At 40.2% G+C, this 22,189-nt stretch overlaps 1 protein-coding gene and 2 long non-coding RNA genes across 4 annotated transcripts in view; 2 read left to right on the top strand and 1 right to left on the bottom strand.

Annotated features, from left to right (window-relative positions):
- slc36a1 (solute carrier family 36 member 1) overlaps positions 1 to 22,189 on the top strand; it is a 39,681-nt gene that overhangs the window by 8,926 nt on the left and 8,566 nt on the right. Inside the window, exons 2-8 of one of the 2 annotated variants that reach the window (XM_079669662.1) lie at positions 2,360 to 2,441; positions 10,156 to 10,270; positions 12,170 to 12,260; positions 13,569 to 13,657; positions 14,483 to 14,572; positions 15,534 to 15,618; positions 20,982 to 21,209. In XM_079669662.1, the coding sequence (XP_079525788.1) occupies positions 2,408 to 2,441; positions 10,156 to 10,270; positions 12,170 to 12,260; positions 13,569 to 13,657; positions 14,483 to 14,572; positions 15,534 to 15,618; positions 20,982 to 21,209 (732 nt within the window). In that variant the 5' untranslated portion in view covers positions 2,360 to 2,407. The remainder of the gene's footprint in view (positions 1 to 2,359; positions 2,442 to 10,155; positions 10,271 to 12,169; positions 12,261 to 13,568; positions 13,658 to 14,482; positions 14,573 to 15,533; positions 15,619 to 20,981; positions 21,210 to 22,189) is intronic. The other variant, XM_079669663.1, reaches the window with a different exon arrangement.
- LOC307032004 lies at positions 2,452 to 5,492 on the top strand. The gene is made up of 2 exons (XR_013806140.1): positions 2,452 to 4,068; positions 5,174 to 5,492. It is a non-coding gene; the product is annotated as an uncharacterized lncRNA (long non-coding RNA).
- Positions 5,015 to 7,659, bottom strand: LOC307032003. The gene is made up of 3 exons (XR_013806139.1): positions 7,181 to 7,659; positions 6,395 to 6,474; positions 5,015 to 5,822 (listed from the first exon to the last, which is right to left on the bottom strand). It is a non-coding gene; the product is annotated as an uncharacterized lncRNA (long non-coding RNA).

Raw genomic sequence — 22,189 nt, 5'->3', positions numbered from 1 at the left:
CAGATCTCCTCTAGAGCAGTGATGTTTTGGGGCTGTTGCTGGGCAACACGGACTTTCAACTCCCTCCAAAGATTTTCTATGGGGTGGAGATCTGGAGACTGGCTAGGCCACTCCAGGACCTTGAAATGCTTCTTACGAAGCCACTCCTTCGTTGCCCGGGCGGTGTGTTTGGGATCATTGTCATGCTGAAAGACCCAGCCACGTTTCATCTTCAATGCCCTTGCTGATGGAAGGAGGTTGTCACTCAAAATCTCACGATACATGGCCCCATTCATTCTTTCCTTTACACGGATCAGTCGTCCTGGTCCCTTTGCAGAACAACAGCCCCAAAGCATGATGTTTCCCCCCCCCATGTTTCACAGTAGGTGTTCTTTGGATGCAACTCAGCATTCTTTCTCCTCCAAACACGTCTAGTTGAGTTTTTACCAAAAAGTTCTATTTTGGTTTCATCTGACCATATGACATTCTCCCAATCCTCTTCTGGATCATCTAAATGCTCTCTAGCAAACTTCAGACGGGCCTGGACATGTACTGGCTTAAGCAGGGGGACACGTCTGGCACTGCAGGATTTGAGTCCCTGGCGGCGTAGTGTGTTACTGATGGTAGCCTTTGTTACTTTGGTCCCAGCTCTCTGCAGGTCATTGGCTAGGTCCCCCCGTGTGGTTCTGGGATTGTTGCTCACCGTTCTTGTTTCTCACTTTGACCCCACGGGGTGAGATCTTGCGTGGAGCCCCAGATCGAGGGAGATTATTGTATGTCTTCCATTTTCTAATAATTACACCCACAGTTGATTTCTTCACACCAAGCTGCTGACCTATTGCACATTCAGTCTTCCCAGCCTGGTGCAGGTCTACAATTGTGTTTCTGGTGTCCTTTGACAGCTCTTTGGTCTTGGCCATAGTGGAGTTTGGAGTGTGACCGTTTGAGGTTGTGATTTTTCTGGATTTTTTTTCTTCTCATTTTGTCTCTCATAGTTGAGGTATACCTAGGATGAAAATGACAGGCCTCTCTCATCTTTTTAAGTGGGAGAACTTGCACAATTGGTGGCTGACTAAATACTTTTTTGCCCCACTGTATATTAATACAATTTTTTTTTTTTTTAAACGCACGTCCCTGCGATGTGAATATGCGCATGCGCATATTGCGGTTATTGCCATGACACGATATATCGTTCAGCCCTAGTTGGCACACTGATCAATTTCTTTTTTAATTGGCACTTGATATCAAAAAGGTTGCTGACCCCAGCTTTAGATGAAAATACGGAGCTCCTCCCCACCCCCCATGGGGACACATGTTGATGTAGAAGAGACATGAAGAAGAGGGGACACATGTTGATGTAGAAGAGATATGAAGAAGAGGGGACACATGTTGATGTAGAAGAGACATGAAGAAGAGGGGACACATGTTGATGTAGAAGAGACATGAAGAAGAGGGGACACATGTTGATGTAGAAGAGACATGAAGAAGAGGGGACACATGTTGATGTAGAAGAGACATGAAGAAGAGGGGACACATGTTGATGTAGAAGAGACATGAAGAAGAGGGGACACATGTTGATGTAGAAGAGACATGGAGAAGAGGGGACACATGTGGATGTAGCAGAGACATGAAGAAGAGGGGACACATGTTGATGTAGAAGAGACATGAAGAAGAGGGGACACATGTTGATGTAGAAGAGACATGAAGAAGAGGGGACACATGTTGATGTAGAAGAGACATGAAGAAGAGGGGACACATGTTGATGTAGAAGAGACATGAAGAAGAGGGGACACATGTGGATGTAGAAGAGACATGAAGAAGAGGGGACACATGTTGATGTAGAAGAGACATGAAGAAGAGGGGACACATGTTGATGTAGAAGAGACATGGAGAAGAGGGGACATATGTTGATGTAGAAGAGACATGGAGAAGAGGGGACACATGTTGATGTAGAAGAGACATGAAGAAGAGGGGAAACATGTTGATGTAGAGGAGACATGGAGAAGAGGGGACACATGTTGATGTAGAAGAGACATGAAGAAGAGGGGACACATGTTGATGTAGAAGAGACATGAAGAAGAGGGGACACATGTTGATGTAGAAGAGACATGAAGAAGAGGGGACACATGTTGATGTAGAAGTGGAATTGCCGTAATAGGTGACCTTTAAGTAAAGAGTCAACCAAACGTACCTGAGCTTATTGCTACTTGTGGATATATTAATGTTTGCTTTAGACGGAACGACAACAGCGTTACAGAAAATGGGATTTTTTCTAGTCACTCTTCCCTCTTCGAACTTCTTCATCTCTGACGATATCGATTCCTACTGACCACTCTTTAAACAAACTGATATCTTCTTCTTCTTCTTTCTGTTCCGCTAGTTGTCGATGCTGGACTCCCTGATTCCCCGGTATTAGGATCTGAGAGACATGATGGCCTCCAGCGACGTGGACACTAGAGAAGGTAAAGAAATCAAATGATATTCTCTTCTTGGTCTCGTTAACAAGACTGGACTCTGATTTACTCAAAAAGGTCGCATTTTAAAGTGTTTTCAAACGGTCTGGATGATAAGGGCTTCAAACAACGGAGTGGATTTACAGCCTGCTGCACTTTAGAGACACGGATATTTTAGAAATGCCCAACAATTATTATATTTTGGAAATCGTTAAACCTCTACCTGGGTAATTGTATCGGATCAAATGTCCAAATTAGGGCTAACTGACTTGGTGAGAGGAACAGGAATGATGGGTAATTGGAATATACTGTACTTTGGTTCTAGCTAATGCAGTATAATATAATATATTTCACTTTATATAATGTAATATATTATAAAGTGGGATCGTATGTAATCCCTAATAGAAGGTAGGCAGCTTGGGTATTGTTTGGATCTGCTGGCCTCTTATCAGTAACATTTAATATTCAGCCCGTTGTGATAAAGGCACCGTCTGTATGATCTGTGGTTGGTTTTGAATTAGCTTTGCATCGCTGTTTTGCATTTCTTTGTAGTCCTTTGAGTCTCTCTGTAGTACTTTAGAGTTTCTTAGCAGTTGTTTTGTATTTCTCTGTCGTCATGTTGTGTTTCTTTGTCGTTAGTTTTGGTCTGTGGTTGCTTACCCGTTGTTCAATTAGCTTTGTATCGCTGTTTTGCATTTTTTTGGTCTTTTTGTGTCTCTGTAGTATTTTAGAATTCCTTAGCATCAGTTTTGTGTCTCTTTGCAGCCCTTTAGTGTTCTTAGTAATTGTTCTATGTTTATTTGAGTCCCTTCCTTACCGTTTCGTGTCTCTTTAAGTGAGTGATGAAGGCTACTTCTGTGTTAGATGTCAAGTGGTTTCTTCTATGCCAAGCTAAGAGGTTAATGATCAAAGGGCAAAGCGTTTTAAAGAAGTGAAAGTAAAGTCCTACTTTCTTATTTGTTGTATTAGTTTCACTATGAGAGATTGAATGACTCCGTTCTTACATCACATCTCCAAAAAGAAGTTCCTCTGTGTTTGTTCAAAGGTTTACACGTGATATGAAACTAAAGTAAACTCCACTGAAGTCTGCAGTGTGTTTAACAAAGTATTAAAGGGTCAGATTATGAAACACGTCTCCACACCAACCCAAGCACCGCTGCACGGCTTCTTATCTTTTTAAAGGTGTTTTCTTTCCTATTTCAAACGTATAAACAGACAAGCTAAATAATTGCTATCATGTGTTATAGTCAGCTGGTTTACAAGAGATATTTATGAAGGAATTTCTGTCAAATTAGGGACTGTGCCTTTAATAGCTGTGGGGATTTAGTGCAAAGCAAACACCAAAATGAAGAGCGTTTCAACATGCTCTGACCATAGACTGTAAATCCGTGACGTCACCCATAGGATTCTGATTCTGCAGAGTTGCCGAGAAGCCCTTAGTAGGCGGAGTCGGCCACTAACGGCTCGACAGTGACGTCAGAGTTCAACTCCCGCCTGCTCCAAATAAGGGCAAAGAGGCGGAGCCGAGGCGGGACCTGCTGCCACCGAGCTGAAAGTTTCAGAGCTAGCTGAAGCTACCAAGCTAAGCTAACATGCTCCCCATCTGCACACTGCCGTTGCATTTTACGTTTCTAAGGTAAGCGGACATGAAACTACTCAGCAACACTATACATAATAATCAGTTATTGAGTTTTTAGCATAACGGCCCATCTACACTACAGGCATGAAAAAATCTTGAAGCTGGGCGTGTCTGAAGCTTGGCGATTTTTTGCGAGCAACCAATCACATGAATCTCCCGCCCCCGACATACAGAGCAATAGCAATGTTAAAACGAAGTAAACTGGATATAAACTCTCCAAACAGGCGAAAAAACTATCAGTTTCACCCACTGTCTCTGCCACCTCCCTCCATGCCTGGTTCCTCCGGTTTGTATCCCGGTAAATAGTTCCGGTCGTAAAGAACCGGGTGATTTGCTACCGTAATATCTCGTTTGGAATATGAGGAAATGAACTGCGATCTGGCTCTCCCAGCTTGCACGCGGTTGGATTGGCTGAGCTTGCACTGGCGGGATTTGCATAAACGGAATTTGATTGGCTGATGCCAAGCATCGAGCCTCAAAAGTTGAACATTGTTCAACTTTTGATGCCGATAGATGCTCGTGATGCTTGCAAAGCCATGCCATGCTCCCCACAATGCAGTTCGGCGAAGATTCAAAATCTTCTACGTCACCCCATTCAAGTGAATGGGCGAAGCGTTGAAAGCATTTTTTGATGCCTGTAGTGTAGACGTACCGTAATACTTCAGAATCTTAAAATCCCTTAACGTTTGTATATAATTGAGCTAAATTCAACACTGGAATCAAGCAAATATTAATATGTTTGCATGACATTAGTTATTTATATTTTGATATCACTTAATTATACGTTTATTACATTTAAGTCAAGCTAAGGTACATGTGATGGTAGCTAGTTAGTGGTCTTACCTGTGAGGCCTCCTCCAAACAGCATAATAACCAGACTGTCATTAAAACTAAGTACCAGTTCTAGATCCTTGACTTTAGAGAAACAATTCAAAAGACAACATGTATTTAAAGACCAATCTTGATTTGAATGTGCCTCTTAACCTGATATATTAGTTATACAGTAATAGTATTGACAATCTAAAAAAACTGAGCAACTCAACTTTATGTTTCTTATTGTCTAAAGCATTTATTATTTTAATTTTCCCCCTCTCATATTCAGTGTGGACGGATTGAGACAGCGTGGTGTCCAGAGAGCTGCAGAGACTTCAGGGAGAAACCTCCGTGTGATGGACGTCCTGTCTGTTGGTTTGGAGAGGACTGAGGGTCTTTCCTCTCTGAGGAGGTCCAGGCCTGATGGAGGGGAGCCCATGCTGGGCAAAGCTGATACCAGCTGCACAGGCCTAGTCTGTCACTTTATGTGACTAAATGTGTTTACTTATACATTTAATAGTTTTACACCTTCTGTCCATATGTGCTCTTTATTTAAAACATGTTTGATTAACTTTTGGTTCACATTTCAATAAATTGTATTTGCACTCCTTTTGTCCATTATTCTTGCTGAAGATGTTAGATCACACATTCACATCTGACTGAAGATTGGCCCCATTTATTTGTGACGTTGCAAACTCTGCGGTACAAGGCACAAGTGATGTGAAGCTCATAAAGCGAGGCAAATAGAAATAATCAGCTGATAGAGTGTAGATGTGGAAATGGGTGCATTCGATCAGCTGACTGTGTTTACAATAAAAGTAGTTTCTTAGTGTACTGTTCTTAAAATCTCATAACATCAGCTTTTAAAGTTCCTTTTAGATGTTCTTCTTGACCCTCAGAGAAGGAGAGCATGTCGTGTCTTTCAGGCATGTCCTTTCCTAACAAAAATTACAGGAAACATAAAATATATTATTGCAGAACAAGTGTGTTATTTATGAAAGCGGTGTGTTTGTGTGTTTAGGGGCTGTAGATATAATTATTTTGTAATTGTAATGTTTGTTTTTTTTCAACAGTGAGCTACAAAGACAATCAGATTATGAATGAACAGTATGAAGTTCATCAACATTGAAATATGTTATTATCAAAATAATATTTAACTGTTATCAAAACGTAGTGCAACTGTAGAAGCTTGCTCTGTTGTCTCACTGAAAGAAGAACTTTTACCACGTTTTTTACAGACAATATTGAGAGATAAATAGTAGCAGTTCTCACTATGTGTTAAATATCTTTGCCTTCAATACATTCAATTAGAAAGCTGACAAAATCATATTGCTTGTTAACATCTAAATGTAACTTTTTGCATGGAAAAAACCCTCAACTTCACTGATGTGTAGGTGATTTAGTATTGTTTAATGGAAGGTATATCAGTGTATTAAAGTCAATACTTCTTTCATTTAAACCAATATCTTTCTTGATTTTTTGTACAGTATGAAAAATAGAGTCTTTATACCTGTGCTGAAGTTCACTGCTGTGAGGAGTCCAGTTCTGTCTCTCACTCTTTGGTCCAGCCTGTCTGCATCACCTGGACACCTTAAACAAACAGATATATGTAAAGTACCATGTGTACAAACAATATAACTGATTCTCTTCTGTTGAACATGTTGGATTGTTTATTGTCCGAGTCAGGGTCCTTTTTATTTTACTGTAACTTTGGAAGTTGTGTTACCAATGCTTGCTGTTTATTTGATACCGTAATGCAATTAATAAAAACAACAAGGTTTGGGTTCGTTCTTCAGATGACTGTGATGTTAACGTTTAAGCTCAATAATGAACTCCAGCTCAACCAACCATATTGTAATATCTAAGTTATCATCTTGAAATATGACATTAATAATTGTAATAGACACACATCTTATTGTGAGGTTGATTTCACATACACTACTTCGACATTAGCTTGTCTACATACTTGAGCCTAGCCAATTTAAATTAACCTTAGCGATGCATACAGTTCCTACCTACATAATAATAATCTCTCTAAGTTACAAGGATGACCTTATTTTATCAACCTCAAACAGAAGCCGTTTGTTGTACAGTATTATCCCACTTAACACTTGTCTATTTCGTTTTAACCTTTATATACAGTATATAGTCTATGATTTTAACTTGGAGGCTACTATTAGCATCGTTAGTACCGATGTAGCTACCACTCGTTTACACGCTAACCCAAGCATTAACATTCATTACGTAGCTGATTAAAATCATTAACACAAAAATAAAGTACTCGAATTTCACTTACCGCAAAACCGCATTAATGCACCGTCTGTTTTAACCGCAGAGCGAGTCACAATAGTCCGATATATAAGCATGAAGAACAAACAACCACGGCCGGATCAAGTTGAGTTTCCTGCATGAACTGAGCATGCAGAGTCACTGTAGCTAGCTTCACGGAGCAGCTAGCAGAGAGACAAGGAGCTAGCAGCAGCAGTCATTGAACGGAGCTGTCACTCAATGTGACCACGCCTTTAAGACTGAATATTAATTAAGCGGATGAGTTCAGAAAAAATTCACTCCAGGATCCATAGACAGGAAGGGGGAATCTAACTATACTGAGAATAAAATGTTTTGAAACCACGATGTAAACATGTTTATTTCTGCTGTAAAGTTGAGCATGGGGGTCTATGGAAATCACTCCCTTCTGCAGACTGCTCCTACTGGCCACTAGATGAACTGCAGTTTGAAGCACTTCCTGATTTGCATCCCGGAAGTGGCCCAGAGTTTGCCGCTTGGTTCTGACTAAATAAACGTAACTGTAAGGCATGGAGTGATTGCGTTGTATTTTTTTAAATCAGCTCTGATTGTAGTTCTTATCTTTAGACGGACATATACATGACAAGTTACTTATTAGACGCTTTTATCCAAAGGGACTTACATACTCAATACTGTGGGCAATCCCCACAGGAGCAATTTGGGGTGAAGTGTCTCAGGGACACAACGACATGCTGACTGCAGTGGGGTTTGAACCTGTGACCCCCTGATCCGAGCACCTATGCACATCCACTGCGCCACACGCCTCCATTAGTCACATTTATGATATAGTTTGGTTATAGTGTTCTTAATCGTCGTTTACATTTGCTCTCTGTTGCGAGGTTACCATAAAAAGTGCACTATGTTTTATGACCGTGTTACAGGGACACTCCTTCATCAAACATCAGGAAGAGATAGTTTATCGATAGCCCGCAATATAATTCACACGATTGTTTCACCAGAGAGACAGCTGCACTGACCTCAACTTACACAAACTCACCTCTTCAAACTGGCTTTCAAAGTGGGATTGTTGTTTTATTGCTCAATGTGACTTTTACTATATTTATTTGTTGTCCTTTTTTACTACCTCTGTAAAGCGACTGAGCACTTCTAGAAGCGCTTTCCAAATATATTTATTATTATTATTATTTAATCTAAAAGTCTTGAATCTTAAGCAATGTTATAATGTAATAACTTTAAAATTCTACACACGTTTTTATTCATTTCAAGGTTTTTCTTAAAGGTCCCATGTCATGCTTTTCTAGTTATCACCCGTCCCCTTGTGTTTTATGAAGGTTGTTCTGCATGTAAACGGTCTGTAGAGTCACAAACCCTCAAAGTACACCCTGTAGTGAGTAAAACTCTAACACAGAGAAGACCTGTCTATGCTGCCCCAGAACGCCTCGTTGGACATTTCTCTTTTTCTTCCTGGGTACAGTGACGTATTTGGGTATAGTGACGTTACGTTACGCGCATTGGTCAGAATGGACAAATCTGCGGACTTCCTCACACACGCACGCACGCACGCACGCACACACACACACACACACACACACACACTCACTCAATCTTTTCTCAGCTGCAGCTCTTCAGATTTCTCAGCCTGAGAAGGCGGGACGCGGCGAGGCTGTGAGTCGGTGTGTGTGCTCGGGCTGGTTTCGGGCTGGGTCTCGCTGCCTCGCAGACGGTCACTAGGCTCACAGGGAGAGGGGGGGGGCAGGCCGTGTAGGACAGAGAGTGAATACACATGCTATACAGAGATGCTGTTTGAGAAACCAAAGTGATTTTGGAACATTGCACAATATAAATCTATTCTAGTAGACCTCAACAATGGAAATATGATCAGTAGAAATGGCCATGACACGGGAGCTTTAAACCCTTTTGAATTGCCGTTCAGTCTTTCAAAGTTTAAGGAAGAGGTGAACAGAGATCTGAACAAAAGTGCATTTTGTTTTTCCTGAGATTGAAGTCCGAATTCAGACAAATCTATGGCCGCACAATTAGCATTTTCACTGTGTGAGGAAGCACACACAGTCCCTCACTAACATTTTGGCTTAACTATTTGTTTGTTAAGAAAGGTAGTACATGTTTCTTCAGAGTTGTCTTTATTTCAGTTAAAGATAAAAACGGTCTAAAGATAAAAACAATTTACATCGACAAATTAATAAAGTGTATCTACACTGAACAAAAATATAAATGCAACACTTTTGTTTTTGCTCCCATTTTTCATGAGATGAACTCAAAGATCTAAAACATTTTCTACATACACAAAATAACCATTTCTCTCAAATATTGTTCACAAATCTGAAAAAATCTGTGATAGTGAGCACTTCTCCTTTGACGAGATCATCCATCCCACCTCACAGGTGTGGCATATCAAGATGCTGATTAGACAGCATGATTATTGCACAGGTGTGCCTTAGGCTCACCACAATAAAAGGCCACTCTGAAACATGCAGTTTTGGGGGTCTGGGGGGGTCCGAAAACCAGTCAGTATCTGGTGTGAGGATTAGGATTATGGTTAGGGTAATGTTGTGAATCGAGTGGCCCATGGTGGTGGTGGGGTTATGGTATGGGCAGGCGTATGTTATGGACGATGAACACAGGCCACTCGATTCACAACATTACCCTAACCCTAACCCTAACCTTAACCCTAACCCTAACCCTCACACCAGATAATCACTGGTTTTCGGACCCCCCCCGACCCCCCCAATAAAGCAAAAATGCATGTTATTTCACAATATTGATTCATAAAACAAAATTCTCCTTCAGTATGCAAGTGTGTGCAGAGGCTTGGGAATTAAGTACATGTGGTAATATCATGAGGAATGTTTGAACAAAGTGGTAAAGAGAGAAGTTGTTATCGTCATGACGTCCCCACATATTATCAGTGCTGTGCGACAAAAGGCCTCACTCACTTTCTAATCTTTGACCTTCTCTTCTCCCCTCTTTCTTTCTTTACTTCAGGTACTTTGTTTTCAGACCAGAATCCCTCAGAAATGGACGCTCTGTGTCCCTCTCCTCCCGGACCGACCCGACCTCAACGCCTCTACGAGAGGATCGGAGGACGGGAAGGAACCTCGTAAGTATTTTAAAATCTAATAGTGTTGTGCAGGGATTTTGTAGGCGAGCAGGAAGTTAGCATCTCCCTGGTTCCCTCTGCAAAAAGCCAATAGGATTTATGATACTGACACGTTTAGTTCATTACATTACATGTCACTTGTTAGACGCTTTTATCCAAAGCGATTACATACTCAATACTGTGGACAATCCCCACAGGAGCCATTTTGGGTGAAGTGTCTCAGGGACACAACGACATGCTGACTGCAGTGGGGTTTGAACCTGTGACCCCCTGATCCCAACACCAATGCACAACCCACTGCACCACACGCCTCCTATTTCAGCAGAATAATCTCCACACATTAACACCACTTTATGATTTCTGAAGTAAAAAGCTCACGCGAAGCTAAAGGTGGCTAATGTTGGGCTATAAAGGAACTACAACACGGTCACATGACTTCACGTCACCACCTCTAAGCTAAAGACGGCTAATGTTGGGCTATAAAGGAACTACAGCACGGTCACATGACTTCAGGTCACCACCGCTAAGCTAAAGGTGGCTAATGTTGGGCTATAAAGGAACAACAGCACGGTCACATGACTTCACGTCACCACCGCTAAGCTAAAGGAGGCTAATGTTGGGCTATAAAGGAACTACAGCACGGTCACATGACTTCACGTCACCACCGCTAAGCTAAAGGTGGCTAATGTTGGGCTATAAAGGAACTACAGCACGGTCACATGACTTCACGTCACTACCGCTAAGCTAAAGGTGGCTAATGTTGGGCTATAAAGGAACTACAGCACGGTCACATGACTTCACGTCACCACCGCTAAGCTAAAGGTGGCTAATGTTGGGCTATAAAGGAACTACAGCACGGTCACATGACTTCACGTCACCACCGCTAAGCTAAAGGTGGCTAATGTTGGGCTATAAAGGAACCACAGCACGGTCACATGACTTCACGTCACCATCGCTAAGCTAAAGGTGGCTAATGTTGGGCGTGATGAAGTTTAGTCGTCTCCTTTAGACACTTGTTAGCAACCTCCGTTTTTAAATTCACCAGTGGGGTATTTACTGACGCATTTTATGTCGTAGAACAAACCGTTAAAATGTCTTCATCTTGTTTCGACCACAGACCTTATTTCAGGATAACAACCAAAACCACATTCGGAAAACCATTGACATTGAGACAATGGAAACCGAACTGTTAAAGTGCTGAGTCATTTCTGGGTTTTAGGACGTCCTGCACCACTCTATATGCACTAAACAGCCATTATTCTAATTAATACGATATGATACGATAATACTTGAATGGTCAGATCAAGTCTGAATTGCTCGTTGCATCACAGCAGCTTCATGTGTAACATCAACAGACAAACATCAAGAAACAATACATGAAAAACAAACATTTAACATAATAGCAGGATCAGGGAGAGCTGCTCAAAGAGCCTTCAGCGTGCATCTGATCTGGATTCAGCTGTGTTTACTGAGAGGACTGACTGGAGCACAAAGGATGCTTCAGTCTGACTTTATTGATCTCCATTAGATGGTAGCAGTTCAGATTCTCTGTTCAGAACATGCGTCGGGTCCCAGATGATGTTGTTGGACGGCCTTATTAGGTTCTTATGGTCTGCTGAGTCATAGAGTCTCTGACAGGGCGGACCAACAATCTTTGAGCAGATTTTAAACAGGTGGAGCAGTTTTGATTTTAAAGCTGCTGACAAACACTTGTACCAGGTAGTATTGCAGTACTGCAGAACAGACAAGATCACAGATGTAAAGAACAACAGAAGAATTTCTCTGCTCGCCCCAAAAGACCTAAGACGGGGGAGAAAATAAATTCTTTGTTTTGTGGGTTTGCACAGATATTCAATATATTTGGCCTGTTTCTAACGCAGATGTCTCTTTCCTCCCCAGTTTTTGCCAGACTCTGATCCACCTGTTGAAAGGGAACATCGGTACGGGGCTGCTGGGTTTGCCTCTGGCGGTGAAGAACGCCGGCCTGGTGGTGAGTACACTCAGATTGTATTATCTCATAATTACACTGGGTCACATGACGGGTCTGGAGACACATAATTAGATTCTGCTGAGCGTCCTGTCAGATGTTCACGGCCTCATGCAGACATCAGGCTTTGTTTTGTACTGTGAGCAGTTCCTCAGCTTCATATTTTTGGGAGGAAAGTACATTTGGAAATCGTTTATATTGGCTATACTTTTGGGCCTTTTACATTCAGCTTCTGTCCTGTTTTTATGGAGTTTATTTTTTAGATATCTTAAAAGGAGTGAGATGTCTTTTGAGTTAAAGACATTGGGAACAATTCATTTCCTGGATAGGCTTGGAAAATCGGTTATGAGGGAAGTTAATTGTACTTAAGTAGAATATAATGCTGTTAATTGCGGATATAGATTTGATCTTTCTTAATTCCTTTTCTTCACGTGTCTTTCTGATGTTCCAGCAGCATTGCCTCCACCCTGCTTCACAGCATAATGTAGAGAGCTGTGTCTGCAGTGTGAACAACATAATTACACGTTGCACCAAAGTGAAACATTGCTTGGTCAAAATTAAGATTACAATTAGACGGGGCTTTTTACCCTTATAAACATCCTTTATCCTTTTTCATCCTTATCCTAACAATTCTAAAAGTTAAAAAACAAAAAGTAATGAACTCAACATCTATAGTTAAGGTTTTAAATCAATATTAAACATTTTCCACTGATGGAGAAAACGTAATGTTGATATGACCGCACATAGTCCCTTGATCCCTTAGCAACCGTCTGCTCTCCTTAGCAACGGTCTGCTCTCCTTGGCAACAGTCTGCTCTCCTTAGTAAAGGTTTGCTGTCTCTTTAGCAACGGTCTGCTCTCCTTAGCAACGGTTTGCTGTCTCCTTAGCAACGTTCTGCTCTCCTTAGCAACGGTCTGCTCTCCCTAGCAATGGTCTGCTCTCCTTAGCAATGGTCTGCTCTCCCTAGCAATGGTCTGCTCTCCTTGGCAAAGGTCTGCTCTCCTTAGCAACGGTCTGCTCTCCTTGGCAACGGTCTGCTCTCCTTGGTAACGGTCTGCTCTCCTTAGCAACGGTCTGCTTTCGAAAAACAACAGACCTCTGGAAGGTTCAAATTTGACCAATCAGAATGGTGTATTAAACTAATCCTTGTAATAATAGAATATAACACAATCCCTGTAAGATCCTAACTTTAACTGTACCCTAGAAACATATCTATAGCCAAGATGGGTTTCAGTAATATGTTAGATTAGTATTAAATAAATAAATGTAATTTTCACCTGATAAATCTCTGACTTCTTGTTTGTTTTTCAGCTCGGCCCCATCAGTTTACTGTGTATGGGGGTGATAGCGATCCACTGTATGACGGTGCTGGTGAAATGTTCCCACTACCTCAGTATAAAGTGAGTACAAACACACTTTACTGTATGTGTGTATGCAATTAATTGTGTGTCACCTCTAATGATATGCTGCTATGTTGATTTATTTATTTATTATGAGTATGAATTTGTTATAACATTAGTTAGCTGCGGTTAGCTCCACAAACAGGACCTAATGTGACTACCTGCTAAATGTTTGTGTTACTAATACAAATAAAACCATTATGTTTTAAAACTGAACCGATGTGGAAGTAGACTATGACCCATTATGTGTTTTATTGATGTTTGAGTGTTATCTGAGATGACTTACACGCTTAAGATCAGATCAGATATGTATTAGTCTGTGTACTCTTTGCCCTCTTCACACTGGGATGCACTCATCCTGCTCCACCCAGCATGCAGACAGGATTACACAGATACACAGTGTGGATAAAGAGCTAAAAAAAAACAAGCTTCAGACACGGCTATTACAAAGACAAGAAGTCACTTATCATTTGGAGAATTATAGAGAAAATGCCCATGAGAAAACAGACGCTCTTCCTGCTTCTGAGGATTCATTATTACGGCTTCCTCTTATCGATAAAGCATTTAAATAAAAACTTTGGGGGCAGTCCATCTTTATCTTACTCCACTGCAAAGAGTTTTCCTACAACTTCCATTTAGGCTTTTTTTCTTGGTCTGTGAGTGTCTGATTGAATAAAAAGAGATGAAAAACTTTGATAATATCTACATATTAAAGCAGAATTTGTGTTCAGAGGTTGTCTCGGTGGCCGTGTCTTTAACTCAAAGTGATAATAGAATTAAAAAATAGATGAATGCAAAGTCAATAACGGGTGTGATGTGTTTCAGGGTGAACAGGGCGTCTCTGACGTACGGAGAGGCGATGCAGTACGGGATGGAGAACGTTTCCTGGCTGAGGAGACACTCGCAGTGGGGAAAGTAAGACACATGCTCAGAGAAAATTATACCCAGAGATGGCCAAAGTACACACATCCTTTACTCAAGTAGAAGTACAGATACTCGTCTTTAAAAATACTCCGGTAGAAGTACTGACTAAACTTCTTTCCTCAAGTCAAAGTAAAGTAAAGAGACTTTGAAATGTACTTCAGTAAAAAGTACCCATAACTAGCAGCTGTTTTAAAGAGTACCTGACCTCCCTTTATATTAATAGAACAATAATGTTATTGTTAGCTAATGAATGTTTCCATGGTGAACAACGGCAACATGACAACGTTTTCATTGGTCCCTCTTCTTTAGAGAAGACCAGGAAATGATGGATACACGGATCGTGTTCAAATCAATAGGCACGCAATGACTCTACATAATAATGATCACGCCACCAAACACACATTCAGACTAAAGGAACCAGCCTGTTTGGAAAATGAGAGAAGTAGAAAGTACAGGTATTTGAGTTCAACATGTAAGAAGTAGAAAGTACAGGTATTTGAGTTCAACATGTAAGAAGTAGAAAGTACAGGTATTTGAGTTCAACATGTAAGAAGTAGAAAGTACAGGTATTTGTGTTCAACATGTAAGAAGTAGAAAGTACAGGTATTTGAGTTCAACATGAGAGAAGTAAAAAGTACAGGTATTTGTGTTCAACATGTAAGAAGTAGAAATTAAAAAGTCGTCAGAAAAATAAGTAGTGGAGTAAAGTACTGATACCAGGAAAATGTACTTAAGTAGAGTAACAAAGTATTTGTACTCCACTACTTCCCTTCTCTGTTCCTAATACAGCAGTCGGTGTCAGGTAGAAATACAGCTTCAGAAGCTCTCCCAAACAATGCGTAATGTTTATAGGGCTTTTATATTGTTTAAGAATGTCCTAATCATTTCTATAAATAAGATAAATTAGTATCAAAAATCATAACGTCATACATGTTGTCTTCCTCCCTCTCAGAGTGACGGTGAATGTGTTTCTGATCATCACTCAGCTCGGATTCTGCTGTGTCTACTTCGTCTTCCTCAGTGACAACATCAAACAGGTACACACACACACACACACACACACACACACACACACACACACACACACACACACACACACACACACACACACACACACACACACACACACACACACACACACACACACACACACACACACACACACACACACACACACACACACACACACACACACACACACACACACACACACACACACACACACACACACACACACACACACACACACACACACACACACACACACACACACAAACACACACACACACACACACTCCTTATAATCAAGGCAAAAGGGTGTTGCAGGAATGAGTCCTGAATCCCAGATTCTAGGTGTCATAAAAACAGTGGTTTCTAAGAGGTAGAAAGTAAAAGATACTCGGGCTACGTATCGATTATATCGTTATCGTGATGTGAGGTTAGATATCGACTTAGATTTGGCACATACAGTGGGGCAAAAAAGTATTTAGTCAGCCACCAATTCTGCAAGTTCTCCCACTTAAAAAGATGAGAGGCCTGTAATTTTCATCCTAGGTATACCTCAACTATGAGAGACACAATGAGAAAAAAAATCCAGAAAATCACATTGTCTGATTTTTAAAGAATTTATTTGCAAATGATGATGGAAAATAAGTATTTGGTCAATAACAAAAGTTAATCTCAATACTTTGTTATATACCCTTTGTTGGCAATGACAGAGGTCAAACGTTTTCTGTAAGTCTTCACAAGGTTTTCACACTGTTGCTGGTATGTTGGCCCATTCCTCCATGCAGATCTCCTCTAGAGCAGTGATGTTTTGGGGCTGTCGCTGGGCAACACGGACTTTCAACTCCCTCCAAAGATTTTCTATGGGGTTGAGATCTGGAGACTGGCTAGGCCACTCCAGAACCTTGAAATGCTTCTTACGAAGCCACTCCTTCATTGCCCGGGCGGTGTGTTTGGGATCATTGTCATGCTGAAAGACCCAGCCACGTTTCATCTTCAATGCCCTTGCTGATGGAAGGAGGTTGTCACTCAAAATCTCACGATACATGGCCCCATTCATTCTTTCCTTTACACGGATCAGTCGTCCTGGTCCCTTTGCAGAAAAACAGCCCCAAAGCATGATTGGCCATAGTGGAGTTTGGAGTGTGACTGTTTGAGGTTGTGGACAGGTGTCTTTTATACTGATAACGAGTTCAAACAGGTGCCATTAATACAGTTAACAAGTGGAGGACAGAGGAGGCTCTTAAAGAAGAAGTTACAGGTCTGTGAGAGCCAGAAATCTTGTTTGTTTGTAGGTGACCAAATACTTATTTTCCGCCATAATTTGCAAATAAATTCTTTAAAAATCCTACAATGTGATTTCCTGGATTCTTTCCCCCCATTCTGTCTCTCATAGTTGAGGTATACCTAGGATGAAAATGACAGGCCTCTCTCATCTTTTGAAGTGGGAGAACTTGCACAATTGGTGGCTGACTAAATACTTTTTTGCCCCACTGTATGTCCCCTTCTTGTTTTAAATGCTGGATTACAGTGACGTGATGTACTTTTCAACTTCTCTTGTTCATGTCATTGACTAAGCATTCAATAAAAGCACCAATAGTTAACCCAACAATGTCGTCAAAATATCAATATCAAGGTTTTTGATGCTTACTTTCCCGGGCCGTTGTACAAAGACGTAATCAAAGATGTGGATGAATGATGTGAAATCTAATCAAGTGTTAAATCAGACTTTAGTTCCACCTGGAGTAAATCCACCAGCTACCCTGCAGTATACAAAGTCATTCAAACTAGCTGCACCTTTACCAGCTTTGAGAACACTTTCATGATCAATCATTATAAAACATATCATATATATTATTCTGAAATGGACCAATCTACACAATGACTACTTTTACTGTCTTTCACTATATTTTGATGAGAATACTTTTCTACTTTTACTTGAGGAACATTTTGAATGCAGGACTTTTACTGTAACAGAGTATTCCTGCACTCTAGGACTATTACTTTTACTCAAGTACAAGATCTGAGTACTTCTACTTTTACTCAAGTAAAGGATCTGGTACTTCTACTTTCACTCAAGTACAAGATCTGAGTAATTCTACTTTTACTCAAGTACAGGATCTGAGTACTTCTACTTTTACTCAAGTACAGGATCTGAGTACTTCTACTTTTACTCAAGCACAGGATCTGAGTACTTCTACTTTTACTCAAGCACAGGATCTGAGTACTTCTACTTTTACTCAAGTACAGGATCTGAGTACTTTTACTCAAGTACAAGATCTGAGTACTTCTCCCACCTCTGCTGCCACAGTTTTCCTAAACTTTAAATGAAACCTTAAATACTCTACAGCAGGGACGTGCACAGGTACGGGCTAATGTTGCCCGGGCAACGGCCTGTTTGGCCTTTTTGGCTGACCTTCCCCTCTGGAGAGAGCGAGAGTTTGTTTTTCTTTTTTCTGTTGTGGCCGAACCAACATGATAAGCCCACAATTAGTATTGTAGCGTCTCGCTGCGGGAAACACACTTTGTCAGCACTGTCATCTGCCGGTGCGTTAAAGACCACATCAGTGTCGGATTTTGGAAACTTGATTTTGAGTTGTCTCATGGCAGTTAGGGTATACGGGACAAACCAGGGGACTTTACTTCCTCTTGATACCGGCGGTTATTTACAAAAAACCACCTAAATATAGCCTACTTGTTGTTATTGTGCTTCTGTCTTTCTGTGTCATTTCATCTGTAAACTCGCTCAACGGGGCCGCGCGCTCTCTTTTCTTGATCGCCCTCTCACGGGTGAACAGTTCAATGTCCCGCTACATTGTAGGAATTCTGCCATGTCTCTACCACTTTAGTTTGACCATCTCCGTTATTAAGTTATGGAATACTAAATAAATAAGTAATTATATACCGTACCGTTACTGCGCTCATAAAGAATGATAAGAATAGGAATAATGCGTCTTGAACTGGTTTAATTAATTAGTGAGTTTATTTAAGGTAATTAGTTAGAGGCCCTATGTTATCAGTATGTCTGCACAGCAGTTACAATGGTCAAACTACATTCGAACAGAATTGTCCCCATTTTGTCTTTAATAGTTACTAACATTAGATATTTTAATGAGACATGGACCGCAAAACAAATAATTTCCCTGGTTTTTATTTTTAAAATCAAGTCACCGAATGAAAGTAGTCGCCTTAGCTTATTTTGTTATGAGATGTGAATTACTGTTCAATGTAGTTGATGATGCAGTTGAAGTTACAATTTTCAAAAGGTCTTATGTCTTTTTTGGGGGGGGGGCCTTTTTCCAGTTTAGAGCAATAGCCCCTCCAAATGTCTGTGCACGTCCCTGCTCTACAGGTAGATGAATACAGGTTTCATCTTGTCTCATGGCTGCTTCTCAAAGCTCTCTGTGATACTCGTTAACAGCTTGAGTTGTGAGCCTGTTTTCTGGCGTTCCCTCCGTGTGCTCTGGTCACATGAAGGTTATATGGCAGCAGAGTTGTGTAAGAGTGTTGCTCATGTTTGTACATGTACTCACAGAGAGAGTGACTCAGGTCTCAGTGTTTACTTACACCACACTGGATAAATAGGACACCAGTAGAAGAGGGGATTCACTTGAATAGAAAACATGGCAATATACAAGCTCTTGTGTTTCATGTTACCTCATACAATGCAGTAAAGAGTAAAAAATAGTGATTATAGACAAATAAACCAAACCAGTTTTAAAGGTTTTTTAGCAGTGTTCATTAAAACACTATGACCTTAGCTTTTATTTTCCATGAGGAAGAGGACACCTTTAACTGTGATGATGTTAACAAGCAATATTTGAAGAAGACACACTGAAACGTAGTTTGAAAGATCAGAAACGTAACCGAATTGTCTTAATTTTTGTTGAAATCAAAGAGAAATCCAATTTAATTTTTCCATTTCAATGAAGTAGTTCTGTTTCCTGTTCATAAAGACATCACACAAAGACCCTGTTGCATTTTATTATAACGTGTGGTGTGTTTACAGGGACCGTTGCAGAAACCAAGTAGCTCTTAAACATCAGATTTAAAAAAAAAAACACAAAATTACAAAAAATATTTTTTTCGGGGAGTTTTATTATCATTAAAAAAAAGTATTTATTGTCCGAAAGATGCTTATTCTAAACGGTGGTTATGAAACTTGTTCGTTTTCCGCTGTATTTACACCTCATTCGGCTGTGAGGCTACAGAGGGATTCAGTGGAAGTGTGTAGGGGTCGATTAGGAATTAGGCTCAAAGAGCAGAGTAACTTAGTTGACAGGGAAGTAAAACAATGACATCATTAGAGCCTGAGAAAAAAACACAAGGTGATATCTCGGCTAGTCTAGATTGACTAAAATGTTCAATATAATCTCACCAGAAAGAAAAAAAATCTGTTTTCCTTTGCGTATATAAGGCAAAACTTGACAAAAAACCGGATGAGGTGGACTGAATAGGAGAAACAAAAATCTCCTAAATGTTTCCACTTCTTGTACGTGGCGAACCTTTGACCCGTGACCTTATTACCACCTATTGATCTGATGTCATGCATCATGTCATCTGGAAACTTTACTAAAGGTCTTATTTTCTGACCTGTGATTTCAGAGTAGTGTCTGCATTTTAAACCAATGATCCACAAAGTACGCTTAAGTTGTTTGGATAATGTCAAGAACCCTTTGGATCGTTTGTGTTGGATGCTAGTCAGTTGGCCTTCTTTCTGTCTATCTGAACGATTGTCCTCCTGTAAACTTCTTTGTGTTGTACCGTTTCTCACCACTAGATGGTGCTGTCCGTCTACTATAGTGGTCTCACTAACAGTCAAACTTTTTTAGGAGTTTGTTTCTACTTTTAAACCTGTTTTGAACAAAAGAGTGTTCCTGAAGCTTGAGTAGTACAACAGAAAATCAATCATTGACCATTTTAATAAAAAATCACTTGTATCATCTGTGAGATGCAGTAAATACTTTGTGTTGATGAGGGACTCAATGAGAAATGAACATCTGTGGTGTAGTGTAAACAAGACAATGAACTTGAGTATGAATCTGAGGGTATTGTACCTAAGAATGTCCTTTCAAGCTACCTAAAACATACTCAACTACACCTCAGAGGTACATTTTGTAATACATATACTGTTACTTCTTGACATTTATCCGACAGCTTTAGTGTCTTCTCAGATTACAGTTTTCCATCCCGTTCCTTTGTAGAGAGAACATTCATTTCTAGATGTGTCGATCTTAAATTGAATGTTTATTTCCCTCCTTATGCTAAATAAATGTGTATTAAACAAATCATCCAAAAAGACATACGAAATGTGAAAAACACTCTTCGTGCCTCAGCAGAATCATTTCCCTTCCTTCTCTCTTTCGTTAACCCTTCTCTCTCTCTCTTCTCCCAGGTAGTGGAAGCAGCGAACACCACCACCTTTAACTGCCACATGAATTACACCAACCAGACGCAGGTGCTGGTGCCGAGCTTTGACTCTCGCCTCTACATGCTGTGCTTCCTTCCTGCCATCGTGCTGCTGGTGTTCGTCCCCGACCTCAAATACCTGGCTCCTCTCTCTCTGGTGGCCAACATACTGATGACTCTCAGCCTCATCCTCATCTACTTCTACTCGCTCACGGTGAACAAAGCATTTATATATGCAGATTTTTTTGGTGTGAACGCAACATTTCGAAGTTATATCGGAACTAAAGTGGGAAAAGTACTGCGGTGTGAACGCGCCTATTTACATTAAAGGTCTCCTATTATGTCAAAAGGAACTTCTTGATGTCTTTTAATCTTTATTCATCCTCATCTACTTCTACCCGCTCACGGTTAATATAGCATTTCATCTCTACTCTCTTTTCTCAGAAGCAGTGAATTTATCAGAATTTATTGCCAAACATCAATTTTTTTCAAGTGGGAATCACTCAGAAATTAGATTTTTTTTATTCTCAAAATGTATTTTTCAGTAGAATCCTCAAAATTCTAACTTTTTCAAAAAAGATTGACTTTCCCCCCAAATTCTGGCTTATTCCTAAAGTTCTATAATTTTGTCAAAATTGTGATTTTTCAGAAAAATTCATTTGACTTTTTTTTTTAAATAAGAAAATGTGCAATTTCCCCAAAATATCAGAAAATTTGACTTTTTCAGAAAAAGTAAGAACATTTAATTTCATCCAAAAACTCAGAACATTTAAGTTTTCATAAAAAAATGGAAAAATTGACTTTCGTAAAACGATATTTTTTTGACTTTCGTAAAACAATATCTGAATGTAACTTTTCAGAAAATGTGACTTTTTCAGAAATAATTCAGAACATTTTGCTTATATCTCTTCTCGTAGGGATGGTAGAGATGGGTTCCGCGGAGACGTTTCTACTTTTAACCTAGACTTTTATTTGTATTTATATATTCATTTATTTAACAGGGACTGTCCCTCTAGCACATTCATCAACATTTCTGTAAATGTTTCAGATTCAACAAAGAGGCTATTTTTCATCTGCTGGACAGATTTTGTAAGTCGCCACACATAAGATCCACACAGAAGCTATTTCATTGTGTGATAGCAAAAAATGTCATTCTTAATTTGCTGGCGCTGCAATTGTTGTGATGATATAAAT

The sequence above is a fragment of the Notothenia rossii genome (genome assembly GCF_949606895.1).
Source record: "Notothenia rossii genome assembly, chromosome: 3".
Classification (NCBI taxonomy): domain Eukaryota; kingdom Metazoa; phylum Chordata; class Actinopteri; order Perciformes; family Nototheniidae; genus Notothenia; species Notothenia rossii.
The sequence above is the reverse complement of the archived record's forward strand: the minus strand, read 5'-3'. Positions and strand labels throughout refer to the sequence as shown.